Here is a 20,656-nt window from a genome sequence, read left to right on the forward strand (position 1 = left end):
CTGCTTCTCCGTTCGGCTTTCGAGGTTCAGGCCTCAGACTGAACCGGTGGAGGTGTGCTACACCTTAGAGTCCAACCAGCTGGTGCACTTGGCGGGGAAGACTGCGTTCAGGGAGAAGTGGCTGGAGGACTTGGTCCACAGCAAAGCGCTACTAAGACGGGCGGTGGACTTCTAGACCCAATCAATCGATCACCACTTTCACATGTTATGAAGAACGTCTTTGATCGTTATTTAAAATATCGAATAGGATGATTAAAATGATGTAAAATCAACATCTCTCTCTCTCTCTCTCTCATAATGGGCAATTTTCTCATCAATATGTTTGCATCAACATTTTTGACCTCACCTAAAAATACGTAATTTCAATCAATTTTGTACTAAAAGTTAATCCTTTTCAGCAAGGCTTGGTTACACTTTTACTTGGACTTATTAAGCATGACTATTTTAAGATGCAATAGAAAGCATTCATATTATATTCCCAAGTTTAAACAGAGCCATAGCCTATGTATGCATTATTTATTCACTTACGCTAACATGAAAATTAGTCACTTTAACCAAGTTACAAAGGCCCTCTCATTGATTAGTCATCTGAGTTCAAGTTGTCTTGTTATGTTGGGCATTTAACATGTTTGAAACAAATTCAATATCAATTTGTTTACCCAGTGATCTTTAGACCTACATGGGATTGTTACAGCGGCATTGGGCATTGCGCATGCGCGAACTGTATCTACGCTGGAAATCACACCGTGACCTCAGTGGTCAAACGAAAGACACTTATTGATCACTTAGCCACAATCTTACGTGTAGTTGAAGCACTTCTACTTCTAAACATCTTGTCCTCTTTTTTTTTTATCGCAATCGACTGAGCCAATAAATGCCTTAAAACGTTTGTATAGGCGTCAGGAAGTAATCCCCAGCTGCAAGACCTTCGCAACTTCCCAGTGGACTAGTTTTCTCCACTTCCGAAGTTACCTCTTGAGAAATAACTTCATGGCACGAACTATTGCTATGTTGTCTGTTCATCCCTCACGGGGACTCGTGGACGAAAAGTTCCGAGTGGAGGTGGAGAATCTCCCCCCTGCATGCCCAGTGACTCTGCACTGTCTCCACCGCTCCGAGGACCAGGACCACTGGGAAGCCTTCGGGCATTACTGCAGCGACCACAGCGGGACGGTGAAAGGTAGGTTCCACTTTGCTCTACTGCAGCGACCACAGCGGGACGGTGAATGGTATATAGGTTCCACGTTCCTCTACTGCAGCGTCCATAGCGGGACGGTGAACGGTAGTCCCATGGTCTACGAATGCACCGTGACCAGATTAAAGAGGTTATTTTTCTCTTTTTTGCATAAATTGGGAATTAGAAATACTGATTTTGCATTGTGGTTTGTTTTTGATTCGATTATACGGTTATACTTAATGTCCTGTTTTACCAGTGTATTATAAAAACACTTTTTTATCCATGCGATTGTGGCATGTGCTAAATGTTTAACATTGAAGACTGTCATTTGCACAACTGACGTCCACTTTTTGTGAAGTTTCTGAAGATGAAAGTTTCGGGGGAACTTACAGCGGAAGGGAACATATGGGACTGCTGTGGAGTATGCGACCCGTTCCAGGCAGTAGAAGGGGTCTTAGGTAGGCCCACCATCATCAACACATGAATTATGAAGAGATCCTCATATATTGTTATTTATTGTAGTCCTACTGTTAATATTGCCTTCTGTTTTGTCATTTTCACCGCTGTGATTTAGGTTGAGAAAGACGCGAGTTGACTTCCCCATGACGCTGCTCATATCGGTGTACAGAGGTCACCTGACCGCGGGCTTCAGAGAGCTGCCTCCCGTGGCCTCGGTGGTAGCGGAGAGGTGGTACATGGCGCCCGGCGTCAAACGCATCGCAGTCGAGGAGCGAGGGGTCACTGGCACTTTCTTCATTCCTCCGGGTATACTGTGTGTCGGATACTGTGTGTTAGTTAGTTAGTTTTATTTATTTGTCACATACACAATTGTACAGGGCAATGCGTAGTGAAATTATTGTGTACCCTGTATGTGTGGGTGTGTGTGTGTGTGTGTGTGTGTGTCTCTCTCTCTCACTCACTCTCTCTCTCTCTCTCTCTCTCTCTCTCTCTCTCTCTCTTTCTTTCTCTTCTCTTCTCTCTCTCTCTCTCTCTTTCTCTCTCTCTCTCTCTCTCTCTCTCTCTCTCTCTCTCTCTCTCTCTCTCTCTCTCTCTCTCCCTCTCCCTCTCCCTCTCCCTCTCTCTCTCTCTCTCTCCCTCTCTCTCAGGCCCCGGGCCCTTCCCCGGTGTGCTGGACATGTGGGGTGGGGGAGGCGGACTGGTGGAGTACCGTTCAGCCCTGCTCGCGTCCCACGGTTTTGCGTCCATGGCCCTCAAATACATCGACCCTGGGGACACTCCCACGGATATGGCGATGGGCTACTTTGAGGTGCTGCACGTGTCTCTACTTGCTTGGCCAGAATCAAAGGGCAAAAGACCAAGGGATTGAACTGTGAACCTACTTGGACTGGAAGTGTAGCTGGCTGTAATTCTGCCCCAAGGCTCAATTTCTTTAACGTCTTCAAATGTATGTATGTATTAAGGGCCCACCTACACCTATACATAAGCATTCATAAAGTAGCATGCCATGGGATTAATACCTTTTCTCAGAAGTATTCGTGTTACGGTGATTTATTTATGGGGAAGGAGAAAGGATAGTCAATAGGTTTGCGTCCCAGCTGAGAGTGTCTGTTCAATGACTTCATAACCAATTCAGTACAGTGTATTTGTTCCTCATCATGTTTTAAACCATTTTATACTCAGACAGCATTTCAGATCATCCAAGATCACCCGCAGGTTACCAGCGACCGGGTGGGCATTCTTGGCCTTTCCTTTGGCACTTCAGTTGCCCTGACTCTGGCCGCTTACTCCCAGATCAGCAGAGTAAGAATTGAATGAATACATCTCCCGACATTTTCATGATGACACATCCTGCATTTCATTACCAACAGTGACTTCGATTTTACACTTTTCCTTTTCTTTAGCCTCGTTGCTGTGTTGGTATCAGCGGCAGTCACGCCTACCCAATAAACAGACCTGTGGCTGAATTATTCGGGGAGATGGGCATGTAGGTCTCACTAGTAACATTATTACAGGGCCCCTGTTGTACGACAGTCCAACCACTGGTGACATAAGTGGGAGTTTCCACTAAGATGTATGATACATAGATCTGAAACCCCGGTCACGTCCCTGGGGGACTGTACCAATGGGTAGACCGGAGTTGGATCCATACATATTGCATAGTAGTGGACACTCTCACTTTTTATGACAGATTTGACCTCACTTGTTGGAGGCCGGGAAACTAGGGGCCCCTTTAATTCAACGTTGCATGTTCTACGGCTCCAAAGTCAAGTGTGATTGTAATGCTGAGATCACCCACCTTCTCCCCACCCCCAAGGAATGAAAAGAAAATGAAGAGGGATGAGGAAGATAACGTGATAATGCGAAACCTGATTCTACCCATCGCCACCGACCCGGCCAAGAAAGTTGACGTAGGTGCTATAAAACACTGTGTATTTCCAGAAAACACACATAGGGATAAGACATTCATTGTGAGAACTCTGGTGGATTCTCTCTGCCAGGTGGGAAGAATTGAGTGTCCGCTGCTGCTTGTCAACGGAGACGACGATCAGAACTGGGCCACTACAGAGTCTGCAGAAGATGTGAGTACACACACACTCGCCCTCACGCACACGCGCCGACACAGACACACTTATGCGCTTTCTGTAAACTATCAAGTAGCATCATTTGATTATCATTACATTTCTTTGATTGTTTGTAGTATTTTTGTGAAACCCTTTTTATTGACATTCAGTGGATTACGAACATTCTTCTTTTTGCAAGACTGCAGATGCTAAGCACATTTTAAAAAGCTAACCCAAGGTACCTTATGTACATCAAAAGATGTATGTATTCATGACGTGGAATATGCACTCGCCTTACGCTTTTAAGCCATGTTTAAAAGCCATCCAAATGTATTAACAAAGTCTGATTTCGTATATATATATTGTGGCGACCCGGCCCCAGGAATGTTTCTCTCACATAGGAAATACCACACTCCAAGACCCGTTCAAAGCCCGGTGGGGCGTTTATTCATTAATAACGGAAAGTAAACTGCGGGGTCGGTGCCCAGCGCAAGAAAAACAAAAATCATACAAGTGACTCCCGTGAGCCACGCTGGCGTCCAGGGAATTGTCTCTCCGGCCCGGGCCGGTCTCGTCCCTGGCAAGGGAGGTCACTCCCGTCGAGTGACGTCGTCCGGGGGGGGGGGGGGTGCGTGCCGTGACGGCGCACGTCGTCCTGGCGTGCGGGTCCTCTCCTGGCCGCTGGGGGAGTCTGTTATGTCCAGGAGTCTGCCTGGCCGTATAGGGTCCTGGAGTTACTCTCCTCCGCTCGGTCTCCCGGTTCACCTCTCTGGGAAAACAAACGGCCTTCTAAAGGGTACCTGATCTTCCTCACCCTCTGTCGCAGGTGTTCTCCATTTCGCTGATTGGAGATACGCAATGGATGCTCTTTGGCTCCAGCTGGTGGATATCGGCGCTATACGCCCTCCACCACCTCTCCCTCGGGCCGCCTGGCCTGAGGGTTTGGGGCCGGGTTGCCACAATATATATATATAATAATCTGAATAACTGGTTTGCGATTATTTGAGAAGCTATTGCTGATGAAGCCATTTCTGCCGTTTCAGATAGCCAACATGATGTCTGTTGCTGGCAACAAACACCTGCTGACCACCCTGACGTACCCCAAAGCGGGTCATCTTATCGAGCCCCCCTTCACGCCACACATCAGGGCCAGCAACTTCATCGTTCAACATAGCAAAGAGAAAGGTGAGCTTGTGCGGACATGCTAAACATAACCTGCTGTGCTCATGCAGTACCTACAATCTTTCTTTGTATTAGTGATGTGTTGGTGTTGGTCGACCGAAACAACAAGGGGAATTTGAGGTTCTCTTACCCTTTAAAGAAATGTATATGAATGAAGTGGTTCTGGATAAATGCATCTACTGAATGACTAATTAGTAAATAGTTAGTGTTTCTCTTGGTTCTGAGCCTCACTTACAAGACCCCTTCGGAAAAAAAAAGTGGAGATATGTTAAGAAACCAACAATACCTAAGTCAATTAGGATCATGTTGAAATGAGCGGTGGGTTTATTGTGTGTGTGTGTGTGTGTGTGTGTGTGTGTGTTATAGTGATAATGCTGTGGGGAGGAGAGCCCAAAGCTCATGCAGTTGCGCAAGAAGATTCTTGGAAGAGGATCTTAAACTTCTTGAAGGAGCATCTGTGCATCGAACCCACCCTGGCTCCCCAGGCAAAACTATGAATGTGTCACACACACACACACACACACACACACACACACACACACACACACACACACACACACACACACACACACACACACACACACACACACACGTGACCTTTTGTGGCCAACATAGGAAACATTGGCTAACGCACACATGCACACACACGGTAATATAAATCATTCCTAAGGATCAATTGATCGGAATACAAAAGTCAATATATATTTAATATCAAACTTGAGACAACTTTTCAGGCAGTAAACCAATGTTACTCAGCAGTTGCCACAAATCATCAACATCTTGCACCCAAACGAAATCAAACTGGATTTTTATTTTAGATTGTAATAAAAAATATTAAAAACACCTTTTGCAATTACTCATTGCATTTTTTACCCTTTCTTTCGACAGCTTAATCAGAATGTTGGTTTGAAATATTAAGTCAAATAAATAAAACTATGGTAGAAAGCTAAATTTGCAATAAAGATAATGCTTCATGTGACATGTGTCACAAATTTAGCCAATCAAAAAGAGCGACAATAATTAGAAAATGCATTTCGTGCAGAAAATGCGTGAGCGCGGTAGTGCAAAGTGAGGTTGATAATATGTTTTAGTGAAGCCACATAGTTAAATCAAATTAAGGGATTTAAACAGAGTCTAAATGCAGTTAAATATGTAAACATCTGGGTGAAAAAATGGGGAAGGAGTAGAGTCCCAAAATGTGTAGGGAATAATAAAGAGAGTAAAACCTGAGAACAACAGTTTGGAGCGGCATTCAGAACTCAACAAAAATAAAAGAAGACAGGCTTCCGGATTGCATAACGGATATGACGACAGACCACATCCAGCAGCAACGCTGTTCCACGTGCAATTGGTGTCGACCAATAGCAGACGTCGCAGCCCTTGGAGGTAAGGACGCGGACCAATAGGACTGCGAGTCGTGGTGTTGCGGCTCTGGAATGCCGCCCGTCCACTTTCGACCACCTCGCCTCAAACAAACAACAGCAGTCGATGGACGGATCCCGCGGGTAGCTGTCACCGCTCCACTCCAGGTAACCAAACCAGCCCTTATATTCTCCAATATACCTTTTATGTGATGGCCCTGTCTCAGCCACAAAGTCGTTTAATAACCAAGACCAGAGTTACTAGTTATTTGTTTCGCTAAAGGATGTTATTCTTTTCTTCTTTTTCTTATTCTTAGTATGTACGTGTACATCTGTGTGGCTCTGGCAGCGTCACGTGGTCATTGTTTTTCATTTTTTTTAGTTGCCCATCCATGGTTTAGGTCTCCTTTTTCTTTTAAGTCTTCGTGTTCCATGGTCGTTGGCCCATTATGGTCTACATATAGAGAAGGACAGGCCAGTGATGAGCCACCTGTCACCAACCCCTCCTCACCCCACACAGGTCACGAAGCGGGTAAGGGTCCGACCATGGCCACGGCTCACACAGTTCTGCTGCTAGCAGTGTACATCCTCCTCATCACGGAGTTCCTGCTGGCCTCCCAGGACTTCTACCACATCCTTGGGCTGCCCAGGGACGCCTCAGAGCGACAGATCAAGAAGGCCTTTCACAAACTGGCCATGAAGTACCACCCCGATAGAAACAAGAGCCCAGACGCCGAGTCCAAGTTTAGGGACATAGCCGAGGGTGAGTGCTAATGTGTTGCCCCGTTTCCTTATTGCTTACATTTTAGCGGCAATTTATTGCTGTATCGACTGACACTGTGCTGCGCTTACTTACTTCGCATTAACTTGGAAAACTTGGCTTAAAAATGACGATTTACGCATGATTTTAAAACCGCATGAATATTTTATGGATATATTATATTGATGCTTCTAAACCAATGGGAATGGCCAAGCCCTGTTATTCTCGTCTCATGGTCACACCTGGGCAGTTAGTGTGTTTTTAGCGCCGAGGCATCACGGACGTCCAATCATGCGTGTGCCTCCCGTCTCTCCTCCAGCCTACGAGACGTTGTCGGATGATAGGAGACGGCGGGAGTACGACCAGCTGGGGGGTCAAGGCCCCTTCCCCGGGCGGGGCAGCGACCACAGCGGCGGGGCCAGAGCCGGCCACAACGCCAACTTCCACCAGTACTTCCAGTCCTTCAACTTTGACGAACTTTTCAAAGACTTTGACCAGTTCGGACAGCCACACCACAATCACAACCAGCATCACCAGCACCAACACCACCACCACCACCACTCGGACCCCCATTCCCAGGCCTACGCCCATTCCCAAGCCCACCAGAAGAGACACTTTGACGGACACTTCCAGGCCCACCAGGAGGCCGTCAACGCACACAAGAGACAGTTCCAGCAGGGGGGCTTTGGAAGAGCAGGAGCAGCAGCAGGAGCAGGAGGGGGGGGGGTCTTCGACAACATGTTTGAGGACCTGGAGAAGATGTTCTCGTTCAACGCGCACGGGTCCAGCAGGTTCCAGGGGGGGACGGGTAAACAGCACTGCAGGACGGTCACCCAGCGCAGGGGCAACTTGGTGTCCACCTTCACGGACTGCTCCTCCTAGTACCCCCACAACCATAACAACGCTCTTCTCTTACCCCTGGCCACGTCCAAGCTTTCATTAAAACTTCTGGTTGAGGAACTTGACGTGACTTTAATTGTAGTGGGGTGGTTTTAATGGTAGGGTCACCAAGAACAAATCTTTTGAATTAGGTGGAATTTTTTTCCACGACTGAGTCAAAGCAATGGCTCATACGGTTTTCATTCATGGAATTGCGACTTCAACTCTAGACATAGATTAATTTTTTCGGGGTTTTGTTAACATACATACTTTGGCTTTGCGCATTGTGTGCATGTGAAGGTGAACCTTCGCTCTCAGGTTGGACGCAATATTTGATATGATTTTTCATTTGAGATGTAGAAAGCTTGATGGGCCATGGAAGCAATAATATCCATCTAGACTTTCTTCAAGCAGTCTTTTCTACCACTGCGTAATCGTACGCACGGCAATATCGCTCCAACATACCCATCAATCTCTTTTTTGAAATTGTTATATCACAGCCTTTTGTAGAGGTTGTTATACACAAGCAACTACAATCGAGTGTTTTTTTGTGAAATTATACAATCTTTTTTTTCTCTAACGAATTCAGTGTCTGAATAAGACATTTTGTTTTGGATTGTCGTGGTGTGAAAGTGGAATTTTGTAACTCATGAATGGTCATGGTTTATCATTGCCAACTGTTACCTCATTTAAGTAATTATTTTCTTCTGCAGAGTCTGTCTGCCTCAGTCAGGGAATTAATGACAGGAATATCCCAATGCTGTGGTTCTACAACACCTATTATAACTTTGGCACATTAGCTGTGCTGATGGTACCAATGCATTTTATTTTGTAATGGTAATTGGCTACTAGACCATGTTCAAATGTGATGACTGGTCACCGAGGGGCGAACAATGGTTGGTTACTTTCCTGTACTGACATTATGTGCAATATTTGCTTCCCATGCTCTTCCCAGACAGTGCTGCATGACAGTGTCATTGTCGAATGTTTGCACTTTGTATGCGTGTGTGTCTTTGTTGCATTATGTCTGTATGAGTGTTTGGTGAATTAGAAAATAAACTGCAAATTGTAAAAGCATTTGAAATCAAAAGCTTAAAGTTTCTTTTATTATAAAAAAGAATACCCGAGATGTTTCTTTTTAGTATACGTTCAAATAAGGTTTGGATTTCGTAAGGCAACAGCTTCATTATTTCCACACCTTTTTAAGTATTTAAACCACTTTGGAGTGACTATTGCATTGTGCCGATAACCAATCTTGTTTTAATTGTAGGAATTATATATCAGGGCAGACTTGATCTAAATCAAAGAAAAAGAACCAAAGCAAAAATGTTACGTTCAAAAGAGGATAAATTGTATTAAGTAATATGAAGAATCCTGAATATACAGGAGACAAATGGTATGAGGTATTTACATCTTGGCGGATGTAATATAACATATCACTTTTCCTTAACTAGATTGCGATTATACAACCAAATTGTTGCACATCTGTGGTGTGAGAATAACAACCAATAGGGGGATGAGAACTTTAAAAGAGTAAACTGTTAGAGAAGCCTGATCATTGATAAGCCCATCCTGTCCAACCTGTGTCGCAATAAGGTGCACACATGGAAATAAAATATGAGTCGTCTTAGTTTGCAATGAGATGGCTCTAGAAGATGTGAAATCAGCGCAACTTCATTTTGAGTTACATTCGCTTCCATTTCAAAGTGACCTGAATTCAGATGCATATTTAAGTTAGCGTTAGACACGCCTACAGCTACCGGGGATGGTACCCAATATATGACCCCCAAGTTCTAGCATACTGAAATGTTTGATTTTTTAACAATAAATGCTTGTTTTCACACAGGTCCTTTAATGATATATCCCTCAAATGCATCCAGCTCACAAATCATTGGGGAAAATTTGACTTCATAAAAAATGACATACTGACAAAAAGTACACATCACAGTTTAATTTTTCTTTCGGGGACCTTTTCAAAACAACGTTTAATGATTGAGGGGAGTGTAACAAACCCAGATGTGTCAGTAAACTCAAGCAGACGCGTGTGCGCAGGGTGACATTGGAGTGCATGTAGCTGTGCGTGCTCACTCCCGCCTAATACTCAGCGTGGAACGGGTAGTCCTTGTGATTCTTGCTCCTGAAAGTAAATCAGAAAGAGAAAAGATGCATTGGCAGCCTCAAATTTAAACGTTAAAAAAGTCCCATGACATGCCACCAGGTGTGAGTGTGTATAGCCTCACAAGCCGTTTTGAAAATCTGCCCCTTATGACATCACAAGTGGGCATGTCCACCTAGCTGTGTGACGGATAGGTGTGGCATGTCATGGGAGCTTTAAAAGTTTTCCATGTGACACTTTATGCCCTGCCTTGGTGCCATGCGTCCCCAATTCTATGAATCCTTTTTGGGTTACACCCTTTCGTCGTCATCCAGGTCGATTCCCCCGTGGGTTTCGGAGCCACATGAGTGAACAATTGAATAAATGACACATGATGTAAGAGCTCATTCTCAATTTGGATAGGCATCTCACATGGCCAGAGGGCAGCATCTCCAGTTCCTGTGCAGTCCTAATATGGTCTTCATTTCCTCCTCAGTGAGCTCAAAGTCATACACCTGTGGAAAAACAGAGAAACACATTATTTGACTATGATCAACTCGATGTAAAAAACATATGTAACATACATGAAGTGGACTGTAAACTCTGCCAGAATACAAATACAAATAATACGTATTTTATACCCACAGTGTGTCCAACAAATGACAACACTATAATAAGGCTCATTCTAATGATGAATGATAATTCCTATAATAGTGCATTCGTGGCTGGTACCTGGAAGTTCTCCTGTATGCGGGAGGGTGTGACAGACTTTGGGATCACCACCAGGTTTCTCTGGACCTGGAACCGGATCAGGACCTTTGAGGAGAACGTGGAAAGAACCGCAGAGGTCAAGAGGTCATTATTCAAAACATTCAACACATTCAACTAAATAATTCAATTCAATTTCATTTTTATAGCACTTAATCACAGATACAGTCTCAAAGGGCTTAACAGGCCATATATTTATGACTCCCCGCCCCCCTGACACAAGCCCCCCAGAGGGCAAGAAACTAGAATTAAAAGTCCCGTTCGTCGTTGACATAACGCAGATATCTCCGATCTCGCCATTTCTTGAAACCATTACAGGGAAGACATACTCTAGCCATGTCTCGATAAAGGATTTAACGTGTTGAGTTCAAAGCACGCCATCCACCTACTAACGTCACATTCAGGAGTTAATTGATGTTCCACCAGCTCATGAAGACTCATATGTTGTTACACGGGTCACATATGGTGATAGAACACCATATACAGTTACAATAAAAATCACTTTTTACCCTCATTTAATTCCATAGCTAGTGGGGTCCATGTTCCTGTTTTTCCCCCACTTGCCAATTAAATTCCTCTCGGTATAAACTTTCATCCATAAACCACTGAAGACTGATCTGCCGAAGCCCTGCAACCCGCATTCAACAACAGTTTGTATCTTGCATGGGGAGTGAAGTGCGTTGTACCTGGGCTGTAGTCTTCTTGTGTTTCTCGCCGATGGACTTGATGGTGGGGTCTTCCAAGAGGGAGGGGTCACCCGGCTGAGCCCTGAAATGATTCCACGTATGAGAACAGTGAACATAACTGATAGCTTAATAGAAGTTGATTGTATTGTCAGAAAAAAAAACAGGAATGTGTGACTATATCTCCACCGTTTTCTGCACGCTTCACTGTATTGTGCTAGCTAACAGGCGCTGTGTGTGTATTTGAGTGTTATGGCATCTCACCAGGGGCTGAGTGTATTTGACTTTGTTTCTCTAACTAATCAGACACGGTCTGTATTTGACTTTGTTTCTCTAACTAATCAGACACGGTGTGTATTTGTCTTAGTTTTGCTAACTAATCGGACACAGTGTGTATTTGACTGTGTTCCACGAGCTAATCAAACACAGTGTGTATTTGACTGTGTTCCACGAGCTAACCTGTACGTTCCTGAATTTCGGGCTACGTGTTGTGCACACTCACCCTGGACGATCGGGGGAGCCCAAGGGGCTGTAGGCCGTCACTGCGATGCCGTGGGAGTTACAGTAATCGATCAGCTTCGCTTGATTCAGATATGGGCTGCACTCCACCTGAGGCACACGGGAAAAGGATATGGAACATGGATAGAATTAGTCTGAAAGGTTGTATCAGCGATATTGGGTGATGACGTCACTTCTATTGGTATTTGAAGCAAGATCCAAAACAAACCGAACCAGCTCGCCTGTCACTTCCGTGTTCCGTTCATCCAGTAAAAACGATCATGAACGCAGCGCAAAACCCCACAACACCCACCCCTTGTCGTGATTGGTTGGAATACTATTTAGCGGATCGTACGGGAAGATCTGATTAATGTGATTGTTTATGTTTCGGCCTAGCATCGCTGATACAACCTTTAAACGATGCCCAGATGTCCTGGGTGGATGTCAGTTGATATCCAGTTAAACCCATGAGCCCTTAATGTTGTACGGCTGATCATTTGGCAAAGGCTTTTTTAAAAAGTGCAACAAAATGGAAATCTTATGCAACTGTAATCATCATGCAAGTATCAGGGGCAAGCAGACCTACAGATAACATTTGGGGCGGTCGAAGACACAGTTGTTTGCCTTCAGGCCACCAAATGCCCAATATTGTCACTTTCAATAAACCAACAAGAGAAGGGTAACTGAATTTCGGCTTCTTGCCTGTGTCATTTAATCCAACTAACGCTCACAAAATGTCCCCAATCGGGTTGTGTGCTTGCTTCTCCCCGTGGCCACACTCAAGTAGCCACGGGGCTCAATTTCCCACGTATCATGTCGGGAACCAAAGGGTCTGGGCGTACCTGGTTGTTGGCCGGCTTGTACTTCAGCCCGGGCTTGTTGAGCACAGACTCCACCTGCTGCTTGTTGAAGTTGGAGATCCCGATGGCTTTCACCAGCCCGGCGTCCATCAGCTCCTCCATGGCCTGAGCGTTTACACAGTCAGTTAACACGCTTTATCCAAAAAGACTCCCATATCAAAATCAGTCGTTATTCCAAAGTGCTGCATGAGCAGGTTAAAGAAAACACACTGAAAAACAACTGGGCAAGGTGCAGATTAGCTAATATGAGTCCAATGATAAAAGGTTTGATTATTATTTAAAGTGATAATAATAATAATAATCTTTGTTACTTACAGGGAATCCTATTGTAGGTGCTTGGCAATTGTTTTTATGAACATCCTGCCTGTACCGACCGCGACATTTTTCTCTTTCTTCTGATAAACGTACACATTGTACTTTGGATAAAAGTGTTTGCTAAATGTGCCCTAAATGTTAATGTAATAATAATAACCAGATAGAACTGCAAAGTAAGTTCAAGTTCAACACCAAAGCCCAAATCAATAATGTGAGCATGTCGTGAGTGGATTGAATAGCAATGGACCAAGCTAAGCTTCGTGGAGGGTGTCCATCACTGCCTAGCCGTGGTCAGCGTACCTCCCATGTATCCAGGAAGTCAGTGCCGCTGCAGATTGGTTCTCCTGCAGCGTCACACGGGAAGAGCTCGGCCCCGGCCTGGAACAGAACAACAACAGGTCAACATACGTACCCCAGACCACTCTGATGTTGTAGAAGGACAGCTCTGTCTAAGTGTTACGGTGTCCAACAAACATAAAATCAGCAGCCTTCGGACAACCCAACATAAACACAGATGACGTTTTTTTTTGTGGATAAAACAATGTTTTATGGTTGACAATGATCGTAAGGTTTCGTTCAAATGAAACCAGTAACAGCAACCCAAAAAAATAACCCCGTCGGCAGAAAAGGCCTAGGTGGTTACCACATAACAGAAAGGGAAAAATGCAAAGGAAAAACCTCACGCTAACTGCCTGGGCGGTTCGGCTTATCTAACAATCAGCCAACAATCAGGGCGAGCCAAACAGCAACCTGCGACCACAATGCTCCGCCTCCAGGAGGTGATTTATATGATTGAGTGCAGGACGCAAAAGCAAGACATTAGTGCAAAACCAACCAAAAGAGCACAAGACCCAGCACTACCATGTAACACTAAGGTAAACACAACATGGATGGCTCGGGCACACAAGAACAATGGGAACACAATCTTATTAGAGCCCTGGCATAGAATAGTACACAGCGGATGATTTGGTGAGCTGTCATACTCTACTTATGTATGTAACTTAAGTCTCATTGAGAATTAACCATTTATTTTACACCTTGCCAAGACACAAAAAAAACACAGTAAACCCAAGAAAATATTGTTTGACCCATTCAATCGGGCAGAGTAGAAGAAAGACCTTTAGATAGGGGAAGATGGTTGCTTTGTCCCGACTCCTGCTCAAGAAAGAGGTACCGACCCAACCCAAGTGTTGCCTTGTGAGTTCATTACAAAACGCTCACCTTTCACCCGGGGAAAACAAGTCAATCGTGAATCTACCTTGTAGCCCATGGGCCAGTGGACGAGGTACAGATCCAGATAGTCCAGCTTCAGGTCGCTCAGAGTCTTCTCACACGCTCCTCTCACCATGCTCTTGGCGTGGAAAGTAGACCACAGCTGTCGAAGGGTTAAGGATAAGGCATCATCAGTCAGGCAGGATAAAGGTATAAACAGCTGGCCTCGGACCCAGTAGGTGTTCAATGAAGAAAGGTTTTTCATTCAATTGTATATCAAAATACCAACTAAAACTTAAGGTGTGAGGATGAGAACGAGCCATTCTAAAAAACGTGTCGTCACAAGTAGATTGATTTGGAAATGTCTTGTTGACTAATAACCCTAACACCTGGTGGAAAAATAGGGGGGCAATTACTGTAGTGTGTGCGTCAGTAAACATGACAGAAATAAGTACAACTAACCTTGCTGACCACGAAAAGATCCTCTCTCTTGACCACAGCTTCCGTGATCATAGCGTGGATGCCCTCGCCAACCTCTTTCTCGTTTTGGTAGACGAAGGCCCCGTCGATGTGTCGATAGCCGGCGGTGATCGCTGCTTTCACGGCCTCCGTCACCTTACCTGGTTGGGACTACAGGGCGGGAGTCATGGGTTAATGGCTTAAAGTCGAAGGTGGTCCTGGGTTCGATCCCAGAGCTGAAATGCCCTAACTTTGACCTGTTCAATAGGGACATCTATCTACTTTGAAACTTCTGGGGATGAATCTATCTGTAAATTATAATAATCCTCCTATGCATATCCCACATTATTAGTTATTTCTGATCTTACATTAAGGGCTAAAATATCCTTCCTAGGTTAGCATTAAACCAGATTTGGCCTGAATTATACTTTTTCATGCAACAAACCTGTGAAGAATAAGGTTCTGATGTAAGGAAGAATGAGAGAATACAATATTGTGTAATAGCATAGGAATGATTAAATCAACAGTAAAACTACAACAATATTTATCATATAGGCTATATCATATGAATTGGTGGAGTATAGTGACATTTTGATGAATGTGCATAGCTTTCAAGAAAATAAAACATTACGATAAACACTGGAATAAAGTAAAACAAACCATGATTTTTTTTTGGCCTAATTTGCATTGATAATTGTGTCTTTATCGGTTTACCGTAAACATAAATGCGCACCGCAACATACAAATAAAGCATTGTACAAATGCGTCATTACCATAATAACCCGCGGCGCATCACATGACTGCTGTAAGTACATTGTAGAAGGTAACAATGCAACACAAATACATTAACATCCCCCTCGATGTTAAGTTAGAAAGTTAAATACCTAGTAATGCAGCCGCCTCTAAAGTAGTGTTATTCCCTCTCCTACATAGTTTCCTTTTTCTTTTAATCACGTACCTTCCATGTCCCGAGTCCCACAGTCGGCATATGAGCGCCGGTGTTGAGTTTCACAAACGTTGCCATTGTTGGTGGTCGTTGTTAGTAGTTGCGGCGACTCTGGTTCTGGTTCAGCAGTAATGCGTTGAGACTCTGAGATTCGTGTCTGCAATGCTGAAGACTCTCAAGACAGACAGCAAATGGGCTGTGTGGAGAGATTCTTCAGCCTGAAGTCAAAAATAGGTCGATTTTCGGGCATCGATTTATGATGCCTGTTTATCAGAGGAATATCGATGTAGCTGCAGACTTCAAAGTCATTACTCTAAATATTGAGTCGGTTTTTTTTAATATATGTGCACTTTAATGTAACGTACATTGCCAAATGCAATTTATTTTCGTTAGTGTTTCGTTAGTTCGTGTTTTTTTTTACCTTGACATTCGAGCTCGCCAACATTCAAGACGTTCCTCTTACTCTCCACTAGAGGGAAGTATTCTCTCTCTCTCTCTCTCTCTCTCTCTCTCTCTCTCTCTCTCTCTCTCTCTCTCTCTCTCTCTCTCTCTCTCTCTCTCTCTCTCTCTCTCTCTCTCTCTCTTCTCTCTCTCTCTCTCTCTCTCTCTCTCTCTCTCTCTCTCTCTCCTCTCTCTCTCTACTCTCTCTCTCTCTCTCTCTCTCTCTCTCTCTCTCTCTCTCTCTCTCTCTCTCTCTCTCTCTCTCTCCCTCTCTCCCTCCCTCTCTCTCTCTCTCTCTCTCTCTCTCTCTCTCTCTCTCGAAAAGGGTTGGTGTGTCATTCTAATGGTTTAGAATGGCACATTTCTCGTACAATTTGAGAAAACATTGCGTGAGTCAAGTCAAGGCTTGTGAAAGACTGATATGGAAAAATAATATGAGTCATTGCTGCCTTTACAAGAAAGGAGAAGGATACAGCAAATTCATGGTGAATATTTTTAAAAGTGTTTGAATGTACTGCCATCTTGTGGCTGATATGTGTAAAATAAGTCGTTGTCCAGTTCATTGCGAGGCACAGATGACGGCACACACACACACACGCACACGCACACACGCGCACGCACGCACGCACACACACGCACACACATCTTATCGAAGGGAGGCTCGATAAGATGACCGGCTTGGGGGTACGTCAGGGTGTCAAGAGGTGTTTTTTGCTAGCAACAGACATAATGTTGGCTATCTGAAAGGTCAGAAATGGCTTCATAAACAATAGCTTCTAAAATAATCGTCAGATTCTTATGTGCATGTATAATATTAATAGAAATCCTCGTAAAATGTGCGAAACTTTTTGTTTCGTACATTTAGTGGATTTGGTTGGCTTTTACAACAACCAAATCCAAAAGTAAGGCGATTTATACAATTTGATTAGATTTGTACTTTATTATTTTATTTTTTTGCAACAGCAGCACACATTATAGACACACATCTGTAGTTATTATTTTAATGCATCAGAAAGGAAAAATATTGGGACATGTATAGGCACTCAACGGTCAGCTTAGTTTAGGAGGTAGAATATTGGTCTTGTAACCGAAAGGTTTCTAGTTCAATCCCCAGCTCCTCCTAGCTGAGTGTTGATGCGTCCCTGCGCAAGTCGAGCTGACTGTCGCCTTGCATGATTGACTCGGTCGTCGGTGTGTCACTGTGTGTATTAACCGATGTAACTCGCTTTGGTTAAAAGCGTCTGCTAAACAACCTAATTGTAATTGTCTACAGACAGCAAAAACGAGGCCAGTTTTCTCTTCTTTTGTTATAAAAAATGAATGTGAAGAAAAATAGTATTATCTTTGTGAATCATTTGAAGTCATAATTTAAACCATATAATAACGATTATCTCGCCCGCCTGTGCGTAACCATCGGGCGGGCGGATCTTTCATCCATGCCCTGTAAAACTCACTAAGCCACGCTCATTGGTTCAGCGTTTCAATGACGCCTTTCTTATCAACCAATGAGAGCCTCGGGTGGAGCCTGGATTACTTTTTTAAATCTGCTGGACGCGTCGGGCACTGAATCAAGACGACCGACGCAGGCGATTCAAAACGTCAACGTTTTGGTAGAAAACAGGGGTCAAGCCGTATTTATATCGTGTTTTGATTGGAGTACACCGAGACAATGCGGAAGAGGTTAGTACAAATAACACACTAGCATTGTTTAGGCAAACTTATTTGGTCGTGACTTGGCAAACCAGACTGCGGTGGTGGACTCATCGGGACGCTGGATAAGTGCAAAGAATCAAAAGTTAAAAGTTCACTGGAACACGGTCCTGCTCCTCCTCTGATAAGACGACAATTATTCCATTAGTGCAGTGTTGAACGACGCTCTTTTATAAAAAGTTGGATACGTACGTTAAACTGTTCCAGGAAATGACGCGACGTCAGTGAGCTTTAGTGCATTTGAATTTCAATAATTCGTATGGAATGATTCAACATGACGGGCGGACTATGGCGAGTGTAGTATAATACTAAAGATAATCAATTCTGTAATAATGCATGAATGGGTGAGCTAGGCTTTTTTTTCATCAGATAACCCCAACAAAAGACATGTCACTGGGTCGTCCTCCAAAGATCACAGACCTGGCACTGGTTTCTATAAATGTTGAACCCCGTTCTTCAAAATTTTAAATATTTACCAATCACCTTTTTAGTGAATCTCTTCCATATGCTTGAGATAGACATTATAGCTGTTTTTTCTCATTTGACCCAAGATGGCTGAATTTGAATAAATTAATAAATTGTTTGTTTTTGTATTCCAGTGAGCTCCACGCAGGCGAATCAGTGGCTTCACTAAGCAATGCCCTGATCCACCTGAAAGACATCTGGGAAAAGGTTGGAATCCCAGAGGAACAGCGCCTCATAAGGACCGAAGTGTTCACGCAGCACATCAAGAGTATGCTGGACCTTATGATTGAGGAGGAGGAAGGCATGAAGAAACGTGTGGAGAACAGCCTTGAGACGTGCCGCAAGGAGCTCGACCAGCTGTGCGTGGAACTCGGGATGCCCGGCGTCCCTGAGGCGGCGGGCCTCACCATGCTGCAGCTGGAGAAGGACCGACGCGCGCGGCTGGAGCTCATGCTGAGGCACAAGAAGGAGCGGATGGACGACCTGCGAGCGCTGGTCGAAAGCGACGGCGACCTCTGCGACGTCCTGGGCGCCGCGCCCTTCAGCATCGACCACAACCGCGTGCCGTCCGTGGAGCAGCTGGACGGCTTCCGCTCCCACGTCGGCGACCTCGCCGCGGAGAAGCGGCGGCGGCAGGCGGAGTTTGTGAGCCTCAAAGAGCAGATCGTGGCCTCCATGGAGGACCTGGAGAGGCTGCCCGAGACCAGCTTCGAGAGGGACGTCGTGTGCGAGGACGAGGACGCCTTCTGCCTGTCCCACGACAACATCGGCCGGCTCAAACTTCTGCTCACCCGTGTACGGTTGTGCGCCAGCGGCTCGACCGTGTTGATATCTCTTGTACTTTGTTGTAGATGACCTCTGCTTTAGTTGTGTTTGTGTGTAACTCACCAGCGGTTTTGAGATATAAATGTAATCGTTTATCTACTTTCACACCCCCCCCCCCCTCTCTAGTTGGAAGACTGCAAGGCGGAGAACCGACGCCGTTGCGCTGCGTACCGCCTCAAAATCCAGGAGCTGTGGGAAAGGCTCCAGACTCCGCAGGAGGAGAGGGAGGCCTCGTCCCCACACATGGTCCACTGCAAGAAGGAGAACGTGGAGGCACTCCGGGCAGAGCTGGAGCGCCTGGAAGCCCTGAAGATGAGGAGCATCAGGAGCTTCGTGGAGGCAATCCGCGCCGAGGTGGCCGTCCTCTGGGACAAGTGCTTCTACAACGCCGGGCAGCGCCGGGAGTTTGGCGTGTACTACGAAGAGGAGGACGCCTTCACGGAGGAGCTGCTGCTCCGCCACGAGGCGGAGGTGTCCACGCTGAAGCGGCGCTACGAGACGCACCGGCCGCTGTTCGAGGGCGTGGCCCGCTGGCGGGAGAACTGGACGCTGTTCCTGGAGCTCGACCGCAAGGCCAACGACCCCGCCCGGCTGAACAACCGCGGCGGGGAACCTCCTCAAGGAGCAGAAGCAGAGGGCGGACCTGCAGAAGAGCCTGCCCAAGTTGGAGAAGAGCCTGAAGGCCCAGATCGACCTCTGGGAGCAGGAGTGCGGCGGGCGGTTCCTGGTGGACGGCGGCCAGTTCGTCGACTACATCAAGCAGCAGTGGGCGGCCTTCCACGACGAGAAGGAGAAGGAGAAGACGGAGAGGCTGATGAAGAAGACCAAGCAGTTCGAGGAGGAGGTGAGGTTCGGAGCGGCGGCGAAGACGCCGTCAAAGAGGCGCCTGGCGACGGTTCCCACGCCGAGCAAGGTGAGGAAGCTCAACGTCGCCGCCACCCCCAACAGCACCCTGAGCTCCGGCTCTGGGAGCACTATCTGCCACAGCGCGGGGTCCCGGCCGCCTCTCGCCGTCAAAGTCTGTCGGTCAACGGAAAGGCGTCTCACTCGATGGAGCGGAACAAGGGGTACACCACACCCCTCCCCGATAAGAACACTCCGAACGTCGGCGCCATCAAGTGCCAAGATAACCACGACTTCACGTTCAGCACGAGCGCCGGAACCTACTCCGATTTTGCGCGCGACCTTTCGAAGGCAACTAAAGCAGAAACCAACCCACTGAACTCCACCTGCAGTCATCACTGATTGATCAGCAACCGGGAGTCGTCCAGCTCTTTGGTTTGGCATTGTTTTTATCTTTTATATATATATATACATAGGCTTCTCTTTCTCTTCTGTTTATCCTTTATCCTTTTTTTCGCTTGCATAAAAATACTGTGTATGGAATTATACATTGGTTTGATTGTTTCCTTCCATGTTGAATTTCGTTCATAGAATTTGTTGTAAAATCTGTTGTATTTTAGTAGTGATGGCTGGGATAATATTTCCAGCAATGCAA

The 20,656-nt window shown here is 45.5% G+C and overlaps 3 protein-coding genes and 1 pseudogene across 5 annotated transcripts; 3 read left to right on the top strand and 1 right to left on the bottom strand.

Annotated features, from left to right (window-relative positions):
- The first annotated feature begins 713 nt into the window (after positions 1-713).
- Positions 714-5,725, top strand: LOC115531899 (peroxisomal succinyl-coenzyme A thioesterase). Of its 2 annotated transcripts, none has more exons than XM_030341228.1 (10): positions 714-1,180; positions 1,536-1,635; positions 1,752-1,942; positions 2,284-2,444; positions 2,819-2,938; positions 3,040-3,122; positions 3,453-3,546; positions 3,637-3,717; positions 4,743-4,884; positions 5,248-5,725. In XM_030341228.1, exons 1-10 carry the CDS (start codon positions 991-993, stop codon positions 5,376-5,378), a joined length of 1,293 nt encoding a protein of 430 aa, XP_030197088.1. In that variant the 5' UTR covers positions 714-990; the 3' UTR covers positions 5,379-5,725. The 2 variants fall into 2 exon arrangements, with proteins under 2 accessions (XP_030197088.1, XP_030197089.1); XM_030341229.1 differs by lacking the exon at positions 714-1,180 and adding an exon at positions 1,185-1,325.
- Positions 5,726-6,288: 563 nt separating this feature from the next.
- LOC115531902 (dnaJ homolog subfamily B member 9) lies at positions 6,289-8,971 on the top strand. The gene is made up of 3 exons (XM_030341237.1): positions 6,289-6,410; positions 6,763-7,005; positions 7,322-8,971. The coding sequence occupies exons 2-3, from the start codon at positions 6,789-6,791 to the stop codon at positions 7,882-7,884; spliced, it is 780 nt and encodes a 259-aa protein (XP_030197097.1). The 5' UTR covers positions 6,289-6,410; positions 6,763-6,788; the 3' UTR covers positions 7,885-8,971.
- Positions 8,972-9,812: 841 nt separating this feature from the next.
- Positions 9,813-16,157, bottom strand: akr1b1.2 (aldo-keto reductase family 1, member B1 (aldose reductase), tandem duplicate 2). Of its 2 annotated transcripts, XM_030341236.1 has the most exons (11): positions 16,139-16,157; positions 15,730-15,935; positions 14,775-14,942; positions 14,359-14,475; positions 13,401-13,478; positions 12,768-12,890; positions 11,930-12,036; positions 11,431-11,512; positions 10,709-10,792; positions 10,409-10,491; positions 9,813-10,018 (listed from the first exon to the last, which is right to left on the bottom strand). In XM_030341236.1, the coding sequence occupies exons 2-11, from the start codon at positions 15,793-15,795 to the stop codon at positions 9,976-9,978; spliced, it is 951 nt and encodes a 316-aa protein (XP_030197096.1). In that variant the 5' UTR covers positions 15,796-15,935; positions 16,139-16,157; the 3' UTR covers positions 9,813-9,975. The 2 variants fall into 2 exon arrangements, with proteins under 2 accessions (XP_030197096.1, XP_030197095.1); XM_030341235.1 differs by lacking the exon at positions 16,139-16,157 and having other exon boundaries at positions 15,730-15,978.
- Positions 16,158-17,681: 1,524 nt separating this feature from the next.
- On the top strand, positions 17,682-20,638 carry LOC115531898 (protein regulator of cytokinesis 1-like; annotated as a pseudogene).
- The last annotated feature ends 18 nt before the right edge of the window (positions 20,639-20,656 follow it).

This window comes from Gadus morhua, chromosome 19 (genome assembly GCF_902167405.1).
Source record: "Gadus morhua chromosome 19, gadMor3.0, whole genome shotgun sequence".
NCBI classification, from domain to species: Eukaryota; Metazoa; Chordata; class Actinopteri; order Gadiformes; family Gadidae; genus Gadus; species Gadus morhua.